Source organism: Carassius auratus, chromosome 28 (assembly GCF_003368295.1).
Source record: "Carassius auratus strain Wakin chromosome 28, ASM336829v1, whole genome shotgun sequence".
NCBI lineage: Eukaryota > Metazoa > Chordata > Actinopteri > Cypriniformes > Cyprinidae > Carassius > Carassius auratus.
The window spans coordinates 19349672-19370384 of NC_039270.1; the positions used below are offsets into that span (position 1 = coordinate 19349672).

The 20713-nt window shown below is 43.0% G+C and overlaps 1 protein-coding gene across 1 annotated transcript in view; it reads left to right on the forward strand.

The window, feature by feature from the left end:
* Positions 1-1863: 1863 nt before the first annotated feature.
* The window catches only part of LOC113047539 (uncharacterized), a 402993-nt gene continuing 384143 nt past the window's right edge, over positions 1864-20713 (forward strand). Inside the window, 2 exon segments of the mRNA XM_026208903.1 lie at positions 1864-1954; positions 10783-11620. Coding sequence (XP_026064688.1) covers positions 10839-11620 — 782 coding nt within the window. The 5' untranslated portion in view covers positions 1864-1954; positions 10783-10838.

Here is a 20713-nt window from a genome sequence, read left to right on the forward strand (position 1 = left end):
CTATATTATGGTAATATTAGCATACCTGCTTTTGGTTTATTGTGTTGCTGCCCAATATATTTTACTGCAAGTTTCCCACATTACTCTATTTCACCCAATGGTTATCTGTGAGTTAGAAAAGTTATTTATCTATTTATTTGTTCTTTTGACATACAACAAATATGCCTACTGTTCAATACTCCAGAGCAGTATTATTTTTATTCATGTATTATATTTTTAGGCTTGCTGTAGCGATGACGTAAAGCACGCATCCTGGATTCAAACCTCATCGCAGGAATCTAACTATCCATGGGCGTGTTCTGCTTTCCAAGGCTGAGGGAATTTCGAGGCTGGTATATCCTGCTCTGTCATTGTATGTCAGTCCTAAAATATGTTCTGATATTGACAGGGCTTTATTTAAGTTTATCTGGAAAAATAGAACTGAATATGTAAAGAGAAAAACTATTATTAGATCTTTTTCAGAGGGTGGGCTTAATGTCCTTGATTTTAGCACTCTTAATATTATTTTTAAAATCAATTGGATTAAACATTGTTTGGCCCAGAGTAAATCCATATGGTTTTATATCCCCAATTTGTTTTTTGAAAAGTGTGGTGGATTACCCTTTTTGCTATCGTGTGACTTCAAATATAGTAAACTTCCCATAAAATTATCTAACTTTCATAAGCAATCCTTAGAAGCATGGAAAATAGCCTTTAAGCATAATTTTTCTCCACATACATGCATCCTATGGAATAACCAATTTGTATTGGCTAAAAACAAGAGTATATTTAAAAAAGATTGGTTTGATAAGGGAATTATATTTATTTCAGACTTATTAAATATTAACGGTGAGATTTATACTTATCAGCAGTTTGTTTCTTTTTCAGGGATTGATTCTTCCTGTAGAGATTATAATTTGGTTGTGAAAAGCATTTCCCCTAAATTGCTGTACCTTGTGAAAGTACATCTCAGGTATAATTCAGCTGTCCGACAAATTCCAAATCTTGTTATTGGAGGTATTAATATTATGGATATTAAGTGTAATAACTCACATATTAGGAAATGTATTAACTGTGATGTCAGCTGTTACCCAAAAGCACTCATAAAGTGGAAACAATCTTTTTTTATACCCTCCACTGAGAAAATATGGTTGGCTACTAATAAATTTTTACTGCCAAATAAGGCAAAGGAAGTACATTTTAAGATACTACATAGGTACTATCCTTGTAACACATTCATTAATAAGTTTAGAAAAGATGTCTCTCCAAAATGTTCTTTTTGTGATTTAGAAAATGAAACACTTACACATTTATTTTGTAACTGTAAATATTCTGAAGACTTTTGGAAATCGGTAACTAGGCTGTTTTTTGATATATTTTATAAAATAATTAAAATAGACGAATCTATGATCCTTTTTTTGAATTGTAATACTGGATCAGATGTAGTTGATAACACTTTGAAGGTGATTATTCTTCTTGGGAAGTTTCATGTTCATAAAGCAAGAATAATGTCCATTACTCCCTCCTTTAATTTTTTTTGTAAAGAACTTAAAATATTTTATGACTCATTGATTTCAACTTCCAGGAACAAGAAATGTATAAAAACATCCCTCATATTAAAAAATGTCATTTGTAAATTGTAATTCTTTATTTTATTTTTTATTTACTGTCAATGATGTATATCTGTTATATGTATCCCCCTTGGTTTGTTTATGTTCTAATTGGTGTTAAGTATTTGTTTGCTTGTTTCTGAAAGAGAAAAAATAAAATAAATTAAAGCTGAAAAAAAAAAAAAAAAAAAAAAAAAAAAAAAAAAACCTCATCGCGTTCAGTCGATAGTGCGGCGCTGAAGGAAGCGGAACTCACGTGACTCACAAAAAGAAACCGGAAGCGATCGGAATCAGATGCTTTACTTTCTACGATCAGATGTCTAGACGCCATTTCGGATGATTGAAAAGTGATTTTGCATGTTACGGTAAGTTAATTAAAATATTTCGTAGCTGTAATATCAATAAGGACCTTTTTGTGTCTAAACATTAGGTCGAACTCAAAAACGTTAAATTTGTTTGAATTCTCGAGAGCGACTTCATGGCAGACAGAAGAACAAGGCCTAGGCTGTGTTTCCGCAATCATAATTCCTTTAATAACCATAATGTGAAAGAGTCAAATTAATTTTGAGAAAGTTAAACTCATTTTATTATTGTATACCTGCAGAAAGAAATCCATGCCATCACTGAAAACATAGAGAATAAGGTGACCATAATATCTCAACTGTGAAAACTGCAAATAATGATTAATAATTACAAATAATAAAAAATGAGCTCTTAAGAGTACATGTACCATGAACTCATAAGTCATACATATTACAGAAAAAAAAGAATAAATACAAAGCATACAGTGACTTCATCACAAAGCCCTTAAACTCATTTTGAAAAAAAAAAAAAAAAATATATATATATATATATATACACACACATACTGGTTTTAAACGGTTTATCTCAAAACATCACTTGTCACACAAGTGAACATTTTACAAATCGGAGGTACAATATTCAAAACATTTATAATAAAAGATTTATAATAAATAGAGTTCAGATGCAAAAGCCTCTGAATGCAGTCTTACATTTTCTTCTAAGATATGTTTATGCTATGTTCAGTTATTTCAGTTTAATGGCAAAAATAAACTATTCATTGCCATTAATCTGAAATTGCTGAAACCTTCAAATAGGAGCCTGATAAAAATTAAAGAATTTCAAATGTCACTCAAACTCTTCTTTTTTTTCTATATCAAAATTTGCATGAATATACTTCCATTTTTAGTCTTTTTTTCCCCTTAACAAAATATCTTCAGAAATTAATTTATTAGTTTTTGCTTGGTTTAACGGGTGATATGGTAAAACAGGTTTGTGAAATCAACAGATTAAGTGAATTAAATGCAGTATTTGTAAAATACACAGACTTTTTAGAAATTTTTTCATAAGCAACAGAAACGGTTTTTACATACTGCTTATATTTTAGATATAAGTAGCACCATATTTTCAAGAATAAAGTTCAGCATAGACATATATTATTTAAATACTAAAGCAGTGGGGCATATATGCTTTTATCAGTGTTGTATGATAAAAGAGGCTCAATACAACAGTGTGACTACATTTAAAAGCTTTTACCGTTCTAAAAACACAGATTTGTTGCCATTATTGGGACTGAAATGCTTCGACTAACCCGAAACACACGTGATCGTTGTCATTTGGTGAATCTGGCCAATTGTGAACAGCTGTGTCATCATCAGCGCTCCTGCAGCTGCTCTGGAGAAACTGCGGCGGATGAGTCAGCCGGCTGCTCTAGAAACAATCTCACAGTACTTTGATGGCACATGTGACATGTGGCGTCGGCGCCGTCTCAAGACAACATTTCTAACCAGCATGCACTGCTTCATGTCAGACTGCAAACCGTTTGCGCAATGCTGCGTGAAGTCGAACGCACCTATTAGGACTCTACTTTTATTAAACGTATTGATTGGTCATCTATTGTATCACACGATTAGATCATGATAACGAAGGGTAAAACCACACACCTCACTACCATGATAAAAATTTGTGGTATTTCTTTGAAAACAGTAGCCTAAATACATTTATTATAAATAAATGCACACATGCTTTAGCTTAATAACAGCTATTACTCCTTTAATACATTTAATATACACTCCTGAACAAAATCTTAAGACCATGGGATGCATCGCAAGTTTTACACATTTCGCACAAGTGGATCATAACCGGGTTGTAAGTGCTGCTTCAAAATGCCAAAAGTATAAACAGGATCATGAGACAAAAAATAGAGAGTAGGCAGTTTATTGAAAACTGCATTTAAAGTCAAACAGGCTGTTCATCAGCTGATCAAAAATTTAAGACCATAGCCCAAAAATAAACTCACAACAGAACTAAAAGTGTCAAAAAAGGACTCAGTAGTGAGTAGCCCCACCGTTCTTGTTGATCACTTCAAACACTCTTTTCGGCATGCTTGATGCGACTGTTTCCAGGAGGCTGGTGGGAACGTTGCTCCATGTGGTGAAGATGGCTTCACGAAGGACATTCACGGTCTGGAACTGACATCCGTTTTTGTAAACTTCCCTTGCCATCCATTCCCAAATGTTCTCAATGGGATTTAAATCAGGGGAACACGCAGGATGGTCCAAAAGAGCAACGTTATTCTCCGGGAAGAAGTCCTGGCCCCTCGGAAAAGAGGGATGCCTGCTGCAACAGATCCACATAACCAGTCGCTGTTTCACGCCCCTGCACAACCTGAAGGTCCATTTTCCCATTGAAGGAAAAAGCACCCCAGATCATGATGGTGCCTCCTCCACTGTGCCGCATAGAAAACATCTCAGGTGCGATCTCCTTGTCATGCCAGTAACGTTGGAAGCCATCAGGACCGTCCAGGTTAATTTTTTTCTCGTCAGAGAATAAAACTTTCTTCCACCTTTCAATGTCTCATGTTTGGTGTTCCCTTGCAAATTCCAAATGGGCAAGTTTGTGTCGTGGGAGGAGACGTGGCCTTTGAAGACGTTTTTTTGTTCTTGAACCCCTTCTCTAGCAGATAACTTATGGTTATTGGGCAGCAGTCAGCATCAGTAAGGGCCTTAATTTGGGTCGAGGATCGACCTGTGTCTTCATGGACAACCCGTCGGATCCTGCGGCTCAGTGCAGGTGAAATCTTTTTGGGTCTACCACTTGACTTTTTGTCCCATAACTTTCAGGGTTTATTAAGAAATGTAAAATGACCGTCTTACTGCGTCCAACCTCAGCAGCGATGGCGCGTTGTGTGAGACCTTGCTTGTGCAGCTCAACAATCCTGCCACGTTCAAAAAGAGAAAGCCTTTTTGCCTTTGCCATCAGGAGATCTTGACAGTATGACTGCTTGAAAAACAATGACATGAAAGCCATATTTTTGTGCAGATTTGACCTTTTTATGGCTATGGTCTTAAACTTTTGATCAGCTGATGAACAGCCTGTTTGACTTTAAATGCAGTTTTCAATAAATTGCCAACTCTCTATTTTTTTATCTCTTGCTCCTGTTTCTTCTTTTGGCATTTTGAAGCAGCACTTACAACCCGGTTATGATCCACTAGTGCGAAATGTGTAAAATTTGCAAGCATCCCCTGGTCTTAAGATTTTGTTCAGGAGTGTATGTCTACATTAATAACATCATAAAACTCCATGTTGTCACATCCACACAAGGAGAGGAGAAGACGGGTAAGTAATTTCGTGAAGCTTTATTAACATAGGACTTCAACAGAGCAGGTAAGTGTGGTCACAGACGGTGAATCTTCAAGCACTGATCAATAGGTAAGTTCAAGCACAAAGCTAGGCCAGACAACAAAGAGTCACTTCCCTTAATCGCTGTGTCTGAATCTCCACAGAGTCACAATACGGTCCACAAGGAGCAGGCAGAAGATCCACTAAGAGTGTCCATGCAATCTTGATTCCAGCCGGTGAGTGAGTGAGTGAGGTGAGTATTTAAAGGTGTGGTGATTGCTGGTGCAGGTGCAGGTAATTAGTATTCAGGTGACGGTTCACGTGGGCGGTGCATGGGAGATTGAGTGGATGGTGACTGGCAATGGTGACTGGGGCTGAGGGAACGAGCTGAGGGTGTGACACTACCCCCCCCCCCCACGGGTGACTCCAGGCATCCTAGAGCGGTGACGGGGACGACCACGACCTCTGGGAGCCGGGCGGTCCGGGTGTTGTCGGTGGAACTCTTCGAGGAGAGCCGGATCCAGGATGTCATTGCGTGGTATCCACGACCTCTCTTCGGGACCGAACCCCTCCCAATCTATGAGGTATTCCAGGTGGCCGTTCCGCCGCCGGGAGTCGAGGATCTCTTGGACCTGGTAGATGTTGTCTCCGAGGATCTCGGGTTGGTTTGGAGGGGGAGGCGGTTCTGGTTCTGTGGAGGAAGGAGAAACTGGATCAGTGTGACGTTTTAGCAGTGAGACGTGAAACGTGGGTGAAATCCGGTAGCGTGGTGGTAGGTCCAGGCGGTAGGTGACGGGATTTATCTGGGAATGGATGGTGAACGGCCCGATGTAGCGGGGACTCAGCTTTTTGCAGGGCAGTCGGAGGCGGATATCCCGAGTGGAGAGCCAAACCTTGCCTCCAGGCAGATAGACGGGATTAGGCGATCTGCGTTGGTTAGCGGTCTCTGTATGCCTCCGAACTGCCCGTTGGAGATGGACGTGAGCTGAGTCCCACACCCTCTCGCTCTCCTGGAACCAGTGATCTACCGCGGGCACCTCAGAGACTTCTCCTGACCAGGGAAACAGCGGCGGTTGATAGCCTAAAACACATTGAAAAGGGGTTAAGCCTGTAGTGGTTTGGCGAAGGGAGTTTTGGGCATACTCAGCCCACGGCAGATACTGGCTCCAGGTATCCTGGTGTTGGGAGCAGTAAGTACGGAGGTACCGTGAGATTTCTTGAATCTTCCGCTCGGTCTGGCCGTTGGTCTGAGGATGATATCCAGAAGATAGACTGACGGATGTTCCGAGGAGTTGGAAGAACGCTCGCCAGACCCTGGAGATAAACTGAGGACCTCTGTCCGATACAATGTCCTCTGGAGTGCCATAATTCCGGAACACGTTGGTGAAGAGGGCTTCGGCGGTCTCGAACGCTGTGGGAAGACTTTTTAAAGGGATTAGTTTGCAGAATTTAGAAAAACGATCTACAACAACTAGAATGGTAGTGTACCCCCGTGAGGGGGGAAGGTCAGTGGCGAAATCCACCCCTAGATGGGTCCAGGGTCGGCGAGGAATGGGCAGTGGTTGTAATTTACCCACGGGAAGTTGACGAGGTGTGGTGGTAACGGCGCAGACCGAGCATCCGAGGATGTACCGGGTAACGTCACGAACCATGTTGGGCCACCAGTACTTCTGCTGGATGAGCGAGAGGGTTCGCCTGCTGCCAGGGTGTCCTGAGCCAGGTGACGCGTGCGCACTTTCCAGTAGAGGGAGTCGCTGGTTTGTGGGCACGTACATAAGACCCGTGGGAACCTCCGGAGGTGCAGGCTCCTCGAGGGTGGCGGCTCGAATTTCCTCGTCGATCTGCCAGAGGATGGGCGCGAGGAAGACGGAGGGTGGTAGAATTGAATCAGGCTTGTTGGTGTCTGGTTCTGGTGAGTACATACGGGACAGGGCATCTGCTTTAGTGTTCTTGTGACCGGGCTGATACGTGATCTGAAAATTAAAGCGAGCAAAGAAGAGTGACCAACGAGCCTGACGAGCATTGAGTCTTTTGGCGTTCTGCAGATATTGGAGATTTTTGTGGTCGGTGACAACAGTGAATGGAAACTGAGCTCCCTCTAGCCAGTGCCGCCACTCCGATTCCATAATTGCATTCGGCAGGAGAGAGTTTCTTAGAGAAGTACGCACACGGATGGAGTGAGCAAGGTTCACCAGACCTTTGGGATAACACGGCTCCAATGCCGTGATTGGCCGCATCAACCTCTACGACGAAAGGCTTGGACGGGTCAGGATGTCGAAGAATGGGTGCTGAGGTGAAGAGGTGTTTAAGATGGCTGAAGGCCTCTCGAGCTTGGGGTGTCCAGTGCAGCTGGCGCTGACCTCCTTTTAGGAGGGATGTTAGAGGAGCCGAGTGCAGGCTGTAGTTCTTGATAAAGCGCCGGTAGAAATTGGCAAAGCCAAGGAAACGCTGGAGTTCTTTCACCGTTGTGGGCTCCGCCCAGTTGGCCACAGCATCTACCTTGGCTGACTCCATCTGAACTCCCTCCGCAGAGATCACGTATCCGAGGAAGGAGACGGTAGTGCAGTGAAACTCACACTTCTCAGCTTTTAGGTAGAGGTGGTGGTCTCGGAGTCGTTGTAAGACGTGGCGGACATGGGTTTGGTGTTCTTCTATGTTCCGGGAGTAGATCAGGATATCGTTTATGTAGACAATGACGAATTGGTGGAGATAATCACGGAATATTTCGTTCATGAAACTCTGGAAGATGGATGGACTGTTAGCAAGCCCATAGGGCATAACCTGATATTCGTAGTGCCCGGCAGGGGTGATGAAGGCAGTCTTCCACTCGTCTCCCTCTCGGATACGGATCAGATTGTAGGCACTGCGGAGGTCGAGTTTGGTGAACACCTTGGCTTCGCGCAGTTCCTCCAGAGCCGCCGGAACGAGTGGTAACGGGTAGGCGAACTTGACGGTGGCGTCATTTAGCACCCGATAGTCGATGCATGGTCGAAGTCCGCCATCCTTTTTGGGGACGAAGAAGAAACTGGATGCAGCTGGAGATGTGGATGGTCTGATGAACCCCTGATCGAGAGCCTCCTGGATGTATTCCTCCATCGCCACCTGCTCAGGACGGGAGAGTGGATATATTTTCCACTTGGCACCTGGCAGCAGGTCGATACAACAGTCCCAGGGCCGATGTGGCGGTAATCGGGTGGCTTGTTCCTTGCTGAACACATCGGAGTAGGAGGAGTAAAGGGCAGGTCTTCCTATGGAGGTGGAGTGCAATTGAAGGTGCGGTGGCGCAGACTGTGAACTCTGGACTGGTGAACGGTGAATGTGACTCTGGCATCCCGGGTCCCATGCCTGGATCTCCCCTGTGCTCCAATTGATTTGTGGGTTATGTTGGGCCAGCCACGGCCTACCCAGGACGACGTCCACGGTAGCGCGAGGAAGTACGAGGAGGGCCAGTTGTTCCCGGTGTCCGTGGGGCAGAACGAGTTGTAGCTCGTGTGTCCTTCTAGTTATTTTGCCACCGCCTAATGGTGATCCTTGGATGGTAGTGATACGGTAAGTGGTCTCATTCTGGATGATGGGTATACGGTGCTTGGTTACGAAGTGAGATGAGATGAAGTTGCTTGCGGCTCCGGAATCCACCAGGACATGGATGGAAAGATTACGTGAGTTAATTGTTATCTGGGCTTTGATATGAGGTATGTGAGATACAGATGGGGTAATTGAAACTGTACTCACCATTGGGCGAGGCGGACGGACCGGGCAGGCGTGGATCAGGTGTGTGGCCTCGCCACAGTATAAACACAGCCGCTCCTGGATGCGGCGTCTCCGTTCAGAGGCATTTAGGCGGTAGGAGTCGGTGATCATGGGTTCCTCCTGATCTCGTTGGGGCGAGGGCGTTCTGGCCGATGGAGAGATGGTATATGAAGCCGGGGAGGCACAAGCCGAGAGGTGCTGAGCAACATTTATAGTTTTTCTAATGAATGTCTCTAGACTGACATTATCGTCGTAAATGACCATTTGCTTTCTGATCTGGGGTTTTAAACCTTTACGGTATGCAGCTAGTAGGGCAGTTTGGTTCCAACCACTGGTGGCGGCTAATGTCCGGAAACGGAGAGTGTAGTCGTGTATTTCAGCGGCTCCCTGGCGGAGATTTAAGAGTTCATCATGGGTTGAAAGAGGAGTTAGAGCCACCCCGAACACTTCCTGGAGGTGGGCGACGAAGGCGTCGAATGAGGATAGAACTGGACTCTGGGAGCTCCAAAGAGCCTCTGCCCATTGTAGCGCTCGTCCGGTGAGGAGCGAGATCACAAAGGCGACTTTGGTGGCCTCATTGGGGAATTTACTGGTATTTGCGTTGACGAACAGTGAGCACTGCAGAATAAACCCACTGCAGCCACTCGGTTCACCCGCATAGCACGTGGGACATGCAAGGGGCGTGCTGTTGGTGGAGGAAGCACCAGTTTCGGTGGGTGGTGAAACTGACTGTAGTACTTGGCGGAGGGCAGTCACCATTTCGGTGAACGGGTCCGGTGCCGCTCCCTGAGCTGCAGCGTTGACATCCATGGGAGATATGAAGTTCTGTTTTTAAGGGCTGGAATCCTGTCACATCCACACAAGGAGAGGAGAAGACGGGTAAGTATTTTCGTGAAGCTTTATTAACATAGGACTTCAACAGAGCAGGTAAGTGTGGTCACAGACGGTGAATCTTCAAGCACTGATCAATAGGTAAGTTCAAGCACAAAGCTAGGCCAGACAACAAAGAGTCACTTCCCTTAATCGCTGTGTCTGAATCTCCACAGAGTCACAATACGGTCCACAAGGAGCAGGCAGAAGATCCACTAAGAGTGTCCATGCAATCTTGATTCCAGCCGGTGAGTGAGTGAGTGAGGTGAGTATTTAAAGGTGTGGTGATTGCTGGTGCAGGTGCAGGTAATTAGTATTCAGGTGACGGTTCACGTGGGCGGTGCATGGGAGATTGAGTGGATGGTGACTGGCAATGGTGACTGGGGCTGAGGGAACGAGCTGAGGGTGTGACACATGTATATCCCACATTTCTGCCACAGTGGTGCAGTTAGCTTTACTACAGTAAATCCATGGAAAAGCCTTCTTACGAGATTGTTCATGGTACAGTGTTTCTCAGTAACAGCAACAGCAGGATGTTTTCTGTTATATTAAACACAAACAAAGAAAAATAAAACAAACCTTTAATGTTTTAAAAATTTATTAAAATCACTGCTTTTGTCCTCAGTGTTGTCTTTGGTGGGATGGGAGCGCTGGTGGACAATATAATCAAATACTGCATTAATTGTTTGTTTGGCATAATTTGTCTAGTCATGACTTGCCAGTGGTTAAGTGTTTCATGTAGTGGACTGGCTCAGTCATTAGGTTTGTTACTCCTTACTTCATTACTTATCGGTGAGTAAACATATATGTTTGTGGTGCACTGCCACTAAATAAAGAAATCATTTAGCATTATTGGCCACTTTGGTTACTTTTTTTTACTACAAGTCAGTTGTGTTCACATACAGTGTATTTTCTCTGTTTTTACATTCAGGCCTGAAATCCAGTCTCTCATCGAGGAGGAAGAGAAACAGAAAAACAGCCTGTGAAATGAGTGTGTATGCTGAGAGAGAGCAGGAGGCTCCTGTTGACGCTCAGAGAGCATCATCTTCAGGATTAAGCTGTGTGTCTATGAAGAGTAACAACTCCATGAATCGGCCTCCTGATCTCAGTGAAGTTGACGCTCAGAGAGCATCATCTTCAGGATTCAGCTGTGTGTCTATGAAGAGCAACAACTCCATGAATCGGCCTCCTGATCTCAGTGATGTTCACACTCAGAGAGCATCATCTTCAGGATTCAGCTGTGTGTCTATGAAGAGCAACAACTCCATGAATCGGCCTCCTGATCTCAGTGAAGTTGACGCTCAGAGAGCATCATCTTCAGGATTCAGCTGTGTGTCTATGAAGAGCAACAACTCCATGAATCGGCCTCCTGATCTCAGTGAAGTTGACGCTCAGAGAGCATCATCTTCAGGATTAAGCTGTGTGTCTATGAAGAGCAACAACTCCATGAATCGGCCTCCTGATCTCAGTGAAGTTGACGCTCAGAGAGCATCATCTTCAGGATTAAGCTGTGTGTCTATGAAGAGTAACAACTCCATGAATCGGCCTCCTGATCTCAGTGATGTTCACACTCAGAGAGCATCATCTTCAGGATTCAGCTGTGTGTCTATGAAGAGTAACAACTCCATGAATCGGCCTCCTGATCTCAGTGAAGTTGACGCTCAGAGAGCATCATCTTCAGGAATAAGCTGTGTGTCTATGAAGAGTAACAACTCCATGAATCGGCCTCCTGATCTCAGTGATGGATCTTCTGTGACCTCTGACTCTGTGTGAGTATCATGACATTAGATGAATATGAATTTAACATGATGATTCACTTACTGTGGTTATTTTCAATGAATATTAAATTGAGAATTCAATAATAATAATAATAATAATGTTAATAATATGTATTTATTTGTTTATGTATTTTTTTATTTTTTGTGGCTGATATGATGGAAGCAAGACTTTTATGACAGTGCTGAGAAGGCAGGCATCTTCATTAGTTTACTGTTTAACATTTCAACTTTTCAGAGTAAAGGCTATATGAAAAACTATTATAGTGCTTGCAAAAATACTTCGTCATTTCTTATCAGCATTCAGCAAATACAAATTTCATTTAAAAAGTCTTTGAATATTTAATAAATGTTTAATTTCACTAACTTGGTCAACTTTGTTGAATTGAGCTGTGAAGTCATCTAAGGTGTGCATTTATAGACTGCAAAATAATGAGTGTAATGGTTGTCCCATGCAAACTTACATGACACACTGTGGTCAAATCTGGCCATTCTAGCCCCCAAGGTGTTTTGTGGTAAACGAATAAATTAGCCATTATGGTAATAACTAGTGTAAAAACTAATTTAAAAGTATAAGTGATTTTCGAATGAACTGGATTTCTCATTCATTTTTTTCAGTAAATCGGTCAATAATTAATGAATAATATTAATAAATAACGACATAAAGTATTTAAATATAAAATAGTAAAAAATACAAAAAAGTATGCCTAATAATGTGATTGTCCAAAATAACTCTCTGATGATTTATAAAAATAAAAAAAAAATCATTAAATTTTTTATCTAGAAACTCACACCTGGTATAAAAAGAAATATCAATTTGAACAAACCATTAATAGTACTGTAATCCTCTTCATAGTGTCACTCACACAATTTCAGGATTGTCTGATGTTGAAATACATAAGAATTTCTGAGTTTTTGGAGGGGTTACAAATGTTTTGAATTATACATCAGACAGTCCTATTGTCATGGACTACGCTCCATTCAGCTTAAACACTCCCAAGAAAACTCCAGGACACAGATGATTAATCTCCATAAAATGTACTGGGAATATTGTGAAATTGTAATACAAAGCAAATGAGATGTATATTAATATTAGATCCAAATATAGAGAAACAGAATGGATTATCTACACAGCGGTGATCTATATGATAAATGCAAACGAGCCTGTAAACAATCAGCAGTAATAACATAAAGAAAACTTAGCCTTCTCAATAGTCTCACAAAGATAAAAATAGACATTATCCTAATATCGCATGATAAGAAATACTCACAGACGTTGCTTTAGCAAAGGGAAAGGACAAATGCGATCGCTGGAAAAACAGGTGATTGCAGGCTGTTGCGATTGACTATCGCATAGCGATCAACTTCCTGATTCGTGACATGCGCAGTAGCGCGCCACTACAGTTACAAAGATAACATATTACAATATATTGTTAAAACCCAAAACAAAAGCCTTTTATTATTATTTTCCTTTAAGTGGCATTACACCTATCATTGTGTGAGTGACACTGAAATGATGTACTACCAGTTTGAAGTGAATGTGGCTGCAGTCTAGAAATGCTGAAGTTGTTTAAAAGGGTTTAAAAACATCTAAAAACGTTTAGAATCATTAATCCTTGATTTAAAACTATGCTGTGCTATATCCACTTTGCTGCTATGACGTATTCATATCATATTCAAAGTGCTGTATGTGATTTGAATGCTACCCAGTGTGTACAAATTTACCAGATTACTGAGATTACTGATTACTGTTTGTAGTTTACTTCCATTTTGTCACATTTTAACAAATTTCTTTTTGTAATAATGCTATAATAAAAATAAAAAATCAAGTAGTTGCCATCTAAATAAATTCTAAATAAAAATGTATGTTTAAGTTAAAAGTATGTATTCACTTTCAAATTATGGTGATACCTGATGTAGTGCACTAGATGGTGTGCGATTTCAGACCCAGCTGAAGTTCATGTGGAGATACTTGAGATTCTGAAAACACTGGATCTTATTATCCTCGTATAAGATTATAGTGCCATGTTTCACACTGAAACAAACAGAGTGTCAGACTATATATGATGTAACTTAATTGCAGCTTCTCACACAAACTGGTGAATAACACCATTTCTTTTACTTTCCAAAGCGGTTTCCCTTTCGATACTTCACTCATACTGTGTCACTACGACGCTATGGGGGAAATCTCCTTTTTCTCCAATTTTGAAGCCTTTTCAATAACATAGTGTAACTGCATGGCCATTGGTTTGTACAGTTGTAATAAAACAAACCAATGGTGAGTCAGCGGAGCTGCACGAGCCTATGGCCATGAAACCCGCCAAAGGCTGGCTATATAAATGGCATTCTGGCATAGGATCCTCAGATTTCTTCTCCGGCAAGCCTAAAATAACTTATTCTAAGAGGTAATTTAGAAAATAGCTATTTTCCTAGCGACATTGTTGCAAATGTCAACCCTGCACAATGCAGAAGTGAGTGCATCGCCTATCTGGGCAGCCCTCACACAGAGACTGCACACTTACTGAGAAGAGTCTCGCTCTTCTCCGCTCGCAGCCCGCCTTCTTCAATGAAGGCAGCCCCATTCTCCCATGTCTCGTCTCTCAGCAAAAGTACCTGCAGAGCTACAGAGCTGACTAACCGAGTGTAAGAGATCTCATGGCCGATCTTATTAGGTTATTTTGATTACCCCATTAGAGTCACTTTACAGTCAGTGCTATAATAACATAGACTTACTTGTATGTTTAAAATTTAATTGAGTATTGCAGTATTTAATTGAGATCTGTCTGTTTGGCATGCATGCAATGCAGCAGTGCTCGTTCAAAGTTTAGCAAAGTCTGTGAAAGTCGATGAAGTTTAGCGAAGAATCGCAAAGCAGAAGGCTCATGCATTCCTGACAGCAAAATGGAAATATTTCCATGACTTTCTAACATCTGCAGACAGAGAATATACCAGTGAAATGCAAGTTATGTTTTAAGGAAGACAGCACACTCAAACACACTAAACAGCGTGAGTAGCTTAGAGTCTGTCAGTGGCACACACAGCCTTTCTGTCAGAGCATATGACATGCTAAAAACTTTGAACTATAATATGTCTTATCAGTTTTTAAAGGCATTATTATGAAGCTTATCACATGTTTAGAACAAATTGGATTATGCCCTTTTGTTTTTTTACAGCAGCTCAGTTTGTGTCCTCCGCTATGTTTTAATATGCACTTGTATCACTGTATATCAATATAAACAGCACTGCCTCATATTGAATCACTTATAAAGAAAATATTGATATATCATACAAACTCTATATACCGCCCATCCTTACTGTCACCTCTCTATTTCTGACAATACTTCACATTTGAGTGCGTGTCGCTGAGGCTGCTTTCACCTGAAAGCCTGAATATGTCCCTGCTTCGCTCACAGATTCCTTTCTTAATGAAGGTGGTCCTGCCTCTTCCAATATCATGTTTTTCCCCCTCCTAGTTACCTTGGAGGAAGAAACAGTAATCTTGTGGGATGAGCAATGAGGCGTGAGTGATTTTATGAGCTTTATGAGAATCGGAGCTACGCATTTGTGTGTGCGTCGCTGAGACACTGGGTCCGGCTGCTTTCATTATGACATTGCAAGTCTGTCCCTGCTCTGCTAGCGGATCCCCTTCTTCAATGTATGTGGCCCTACCTCCCCTGCTCTTGCATTTCTTCCCTCCCAGTTTCCTCGGAGAAACAAAACCGCAAACTCATTGGTTTAGATGATCAGGCTTGAATGATTTCACACCAACAGAGCTTCTTTGTGCTTTACTCTCCACACAGCTATTTGATCTGCCAGTGTGTTTTACACATGGATCAGTGTCTCTCATTTTGTAGAATGCTGTCACCAATGATTTCATATTTCTGACAGCTGACAGCTTCAAATTTGAGTGCACCGATTGCTTGGGCCACGCCCATGCTCAGGCTGTGCTCACTGAGACAAACTGCTCTCTTGCTTTGCTTCACTCACAAATCCAACATCTTGCAACATGGGCCAAGGCCTGGTAGGCCATCCCTGGAGTATCAGGTTGATTTTTCCTATTAAATTGAGGTTACTCAGTTCGCTTGGAGAGCCCCATAATTCAGTGTAGAGCAAGACGTACACATCTGCTGTGTTTCCAACGAAAACCCGGAACATTTGTACCAGGAACTTTCTTCCCCTCAGACCTGTTGCTTTCTGCGTTTCCACCGCAGTGTAAAGTACCGGGAAGATTAGGCAAATAGACTGGTGAAGTAGCTCTGCGCGCATTTCTCAATACAAAGTACGCTGATTTTGGATGTGCATCCTCCTCGGTTGTTCAGACTTTGTGCATTCGTCTCGGGAGTGTGATGTCCGCGACGAGCAAGTCCGGTAAATCTGTAAACAGCATTGTACTTGATAACTTCAGTCAGCTGACCATTAAGCTGTTAACTTTTTTAATGTGGCAGTCACTCCGTCTGAGTTAAAATAAACCAATATCCCGGAGTAATTAATTTACTCAAACAGTACACTGACTGAACTGCTGTGAAGAGAGAACTGAAGACGAACACTGAGCGCCGATACAGGATGGCTGCCTCCGTGACGAGCTTTGCATATGTTTTTGTTAGTTTGTCCTGTCTTTAGTTATATTCCTGCGTTCAGTTTCACCAGGGATGAACTGCTGAACATTCGGCAGAATACACCACAAGATGTTTTTCCGGTTTTCAATTATTCAGACGTTTTAGTGAACATTGTTATCGGAGGAGCGGCGGCGCTGATCAATCGCTTCAGGACGCGCAGACGGGGGAAGCGAGCGGGAGCGCTCGTCAGACTCAGGAAGCGCGGATTTCGAACGCCGTTGCCTAGCATCCATCTGGCAAATCTCCGCTCTCTACCCAACAAAACGGACGAACTCCTTCTGCTTTCTCGGACAAATAAGGATTTCACACACTCTGCTGCTCTGTGTTTCACAGAAACCTGGCTGAATGACACCATACCGGACAGCGCGCTCCATCTGCCGGACTTTCAGCTGTTTAGAGCGGATCGAGACGCAGAATCAACGGGGAAATCGCGTGGCGGCGGGACATGCTGTTACATCAATGAACGGTGGTGTACAGATGTAACTGTGTTAAAGAAGACGTGCTGTTCAAATCTCTAAACACTCTTCATTAACTGCAAGCCGTTCTATTCGCCGCGGGAGTTTCACTCGTTCATTCTGGTCAGTGTTTACATCCCTCCGCAAGCGCATGTGAGCTCAGCTTTACAGAAACTCGCTGATCAGATTACAGAGACAGAACAACAACACCCGGACTCTGTTTTAATCATTCTCGGGGACTATAATAAAGCCAATCTGTCCCGTGAACTGCCAAAATACAGACAGCATGTTACTTGTCCCACAAGAGACAGTAATATATTGGATCACTGTTACACCACAATAAAGGATGCATTTTACTCTGTTCCACGAGCAGCTTTGGGACGTTCTGATCACCTTCTGGTTCATCTTATACCGTCCTACAGGCAGAAACTAAAATCAGCTAAACCTGTATCAAGGACTGTAAAAAGATGGACTAATGAAGCAGAGCAGGATTAACAATCTTTTTTGACCTCACTGATTGGAGTGTTTTTGAAGCTGCTACCACCGATCTGGACGAACTCACAGAGACCGTAACCTCATATATCAGTTTCTGTGAGGATATGTGTATTCCTACAAAGACTCAACTAATTTACAATAATGACAAACCGTGGTTCACTGCAAAACTAAGACAGCTCCGTCAGGCCAAAGAAGATGCTTACGTGAAGGGGGACAATGTCTTGTATAAACAGGCTTAATACACATTGGAAAAGGAGATCAAAGTGGGAAAGAGGAATTATTCTGAAAAAATAAGGACTCAGTTCACTTCCAACGACTCCGCATCAGTGTGGAAAAGTCTAAAGAACATCACCAATTACAAGACACCACCCCCCAGCACTGTAGAGTATCAACGACTGGCAGACGATCTGAACAAGTTTTACTGCAGGTTTGAAAGAACACCCATCACCTGCCCTGAACGCCTCCTCAAACAACCGTTCACACCATTCACAACTCCTGCAACCAGCCCCAAATGTCTCTCCAAACAACCGTTCACACCATTAACAGCTCCTGCAACCCATCCTGAACACCTCTCCAATCAAGCACTCTCACCATTCACACCTCCTGCATCCCCCCTCTCAGGTGGGGCACCTGCAATTCAGATCAGCGAGGATGTGGTGCGCCAGGTCTTCCGGAAGCAGAAAAGGAAAAAAGAACCAGGCCCAGATTGTGTTACACCAGCCTGTCTGAAATCCTGTGCTGACCAGCTGGCCCCCATCTTCACACAGATCTTCAACAAATCGCTGGAGCTGTGCGAAGTCCCTTCATGCTTCAAATGTTCCACCATCATCCCCATCCCTAAGAAACCCAAAATTACAGGACTAAATGACTACAGGCCTGTGGCTCTAACGTCTGTAGTCATGAAGTAATTTGAAAAACTGGTGCTGGCCCACCTGAAGGACACCACTTGCTGGATCATCTTCAGTTTGCCTACAGAGCAAACAGGTCTGTGGACGATGCAGTAAACATTGGACTGCATTATGTTCTGCAACACCTAGACAGACCGGGGACTTATGTGAGGATCCTGTTTGTGGACTTCAGCTCGGCCTTCAACACGATCATCCCAAACCTCCTCCTGCCCAAACTAAATCAGCTCTCCGTGCCCACCTCTGTCTGTCAGTGGATCAACAGCTTCCTGACAGACAGGCAACAGCTAGTGAGGCTGGGAAAATACACATCCGGGACCCGTACAATCAGCACCGGAGCTCCCCAGGGCTGTGTTCTCTCCCCACTGCTCTTCTCACTGTACACTAACGATTGCACATCTAAGAACCCCTCTGTCAAGCTCCTGAAGTTTCAAGACGACACCACACTCATCGGCCTCATTCAGGACGGTAACGAGTCTGCTTACAGACAGGAGGTAAAAGAGCTGGCTGTCTGGTGCACTCTCAACAACCTGGAGCTTAACACCCTCAAAACAGTGGAGATGATCGTGGACTTCAGGAGAAACCCCCCTGCACTCCCCCCACTCACCATCATGAACAGCACTGTGACTGCAGTGGAGTCATTCAGGTTCCTGGGAACCACCATCTCTCAGGACCTGAAGTGGGACATTCACATTGACTCCATTGTGAAAAAGGCCCAGCAAAGGTTGTACTTCCTTCGCCAGCTGAGGAAGTTTAACCTGCCACAGGAGCTGCTGAAACAGTTCTACTCCACCATCATTGAATCCATCCTCTGCACTTCAGTAACTGTCTGGTTCAGCTCAGCTTCTAAATCTAACATCAGAAGACTACAGAGGGTAGTCCGGACTGCTGAGCGAATCATCATCGGTTCAACTCTCCCATCTATTCAAGAACTGTACTTATCAAGAGTGAGAAAAAGGGCTGTCAAAATCACTTTGGACCCCTCACATCCAGCACACTCCCTCTTTGAACTGTTGCCATCTGGTCGACGCTACAGAGCACTGAGCACTAGAACAACCAGACACAGGACCAGTTTCTTCCCTCAGGCAATCCATCTTATGAACAGCTGATAATAACGGCGAACACACTACACTTTATATTTATATACACATACACTTTATTTATCTAACACACATACTTAGTATACACTTAAATTTTGCACATAATACAATACATACATAACTGCATTTTGTAATATACCTGCCTACAATTGTAATTGTGTTTTATGTTCTGTCGCTGTCATTCTGTTGTACTGCAGAGCTTCTGTCACGAAAACAAATTCCTCGTATGTGTACACATACCTGGCAATAAAGCTCATTCTGATTCTGATTCTGATAATGAATGTAGATTTGTGCAGCTTGTCAGGCTGAAACCGCCTCACCCACTCACTGAGGGCCCTCCACTACAGTAAATCAGCCTTTGGCCCTTGTCACTGAAAACTGCTCTGCTACTGGTTTAAGCATCTGTCAAGCAAATAGGAGACTTGCAGGGGCTCTCTGTAAGCCCTACCTGCCTTGATTTTGGAACCAGTGTTTCTAAAGTTGTCATCAAGCCAATGCATGGTTATGTACCTAAGGTACTCTCCACTCCGTTCAGAGCACAGGTCATTACGCTATCTGTGCTTCCTCTCTCAGAGTTGAATTTACTCTCCCCTGTCAAGGCGCTGAGATTTTACCCTAAACATCCGACCCCTTTTAGGCAGTCGGAACAACTCTTTGTTTGCTTCGGTGACCGCACTAAATGGCATCTGGTCACAAAACAGAGACTTTCTAGGTGGATAGTTGATGCTGCTACATTAGAATACCCTTCCTTGGGCCTGCAATGACCTATTGGATACTAGCCCACTCCACCAGAGGTGTCGCCTCGTCTTGGGTGTGTGCTAGCCGTGTGTCCATTGTAGAAATTTGTGCAGAGGCCATCTGGGCCTCACCGTCCATTCGCTAGGGTGTAAAGCCTGGACTTCCCAGTCTTGCAGGCTAGGGTCCTTTCTGCGTAGGTGGCATGCACTCGGAATAAGCCAGAACTAGCCCTGATCAGGGTTTCTGCCAGGATTGCTTGAAGTTCTTGTGCACTTTTGGCCCTTCCTAAGTGCCGAAACTGTATGAGTTTTCTTGGTATGATCAGTGTTGCGGGTAACGAGTTACAAAGTAACATATTACAGTAACTATTTTACTTTTTTGGGTAATGAAGTAAAGTTTCACATTACACTAATAATATTTGTAACTACACTACTTTACTAGGCTATAGAAACTCGTCAGAAGAAACCAATGCTTTCGTTCCTCTGAGCCAAACGGAAATGATTGTTGACGCTTAGTCCCACCGTGTGCCCAGATTGGTTCAAACAGTCCCATATTAAACCAAGAAGTAGTCTTTTGAACTACTACTTAACATTGCTTTGGCAAATGAACGAAAACAAAGTGAAAGTAAAGTCTGTCGTGAGTGCATGAATACAAACACACAATAACACATTTGCATGAGGAAACTCTCCAAAAAAGCACAAAAAACACTTGACAGAGTACTTTGACATAAAAAAAATCAAAAACAAGGATGAAACAGTGGTACATATCTGAAAAAGCA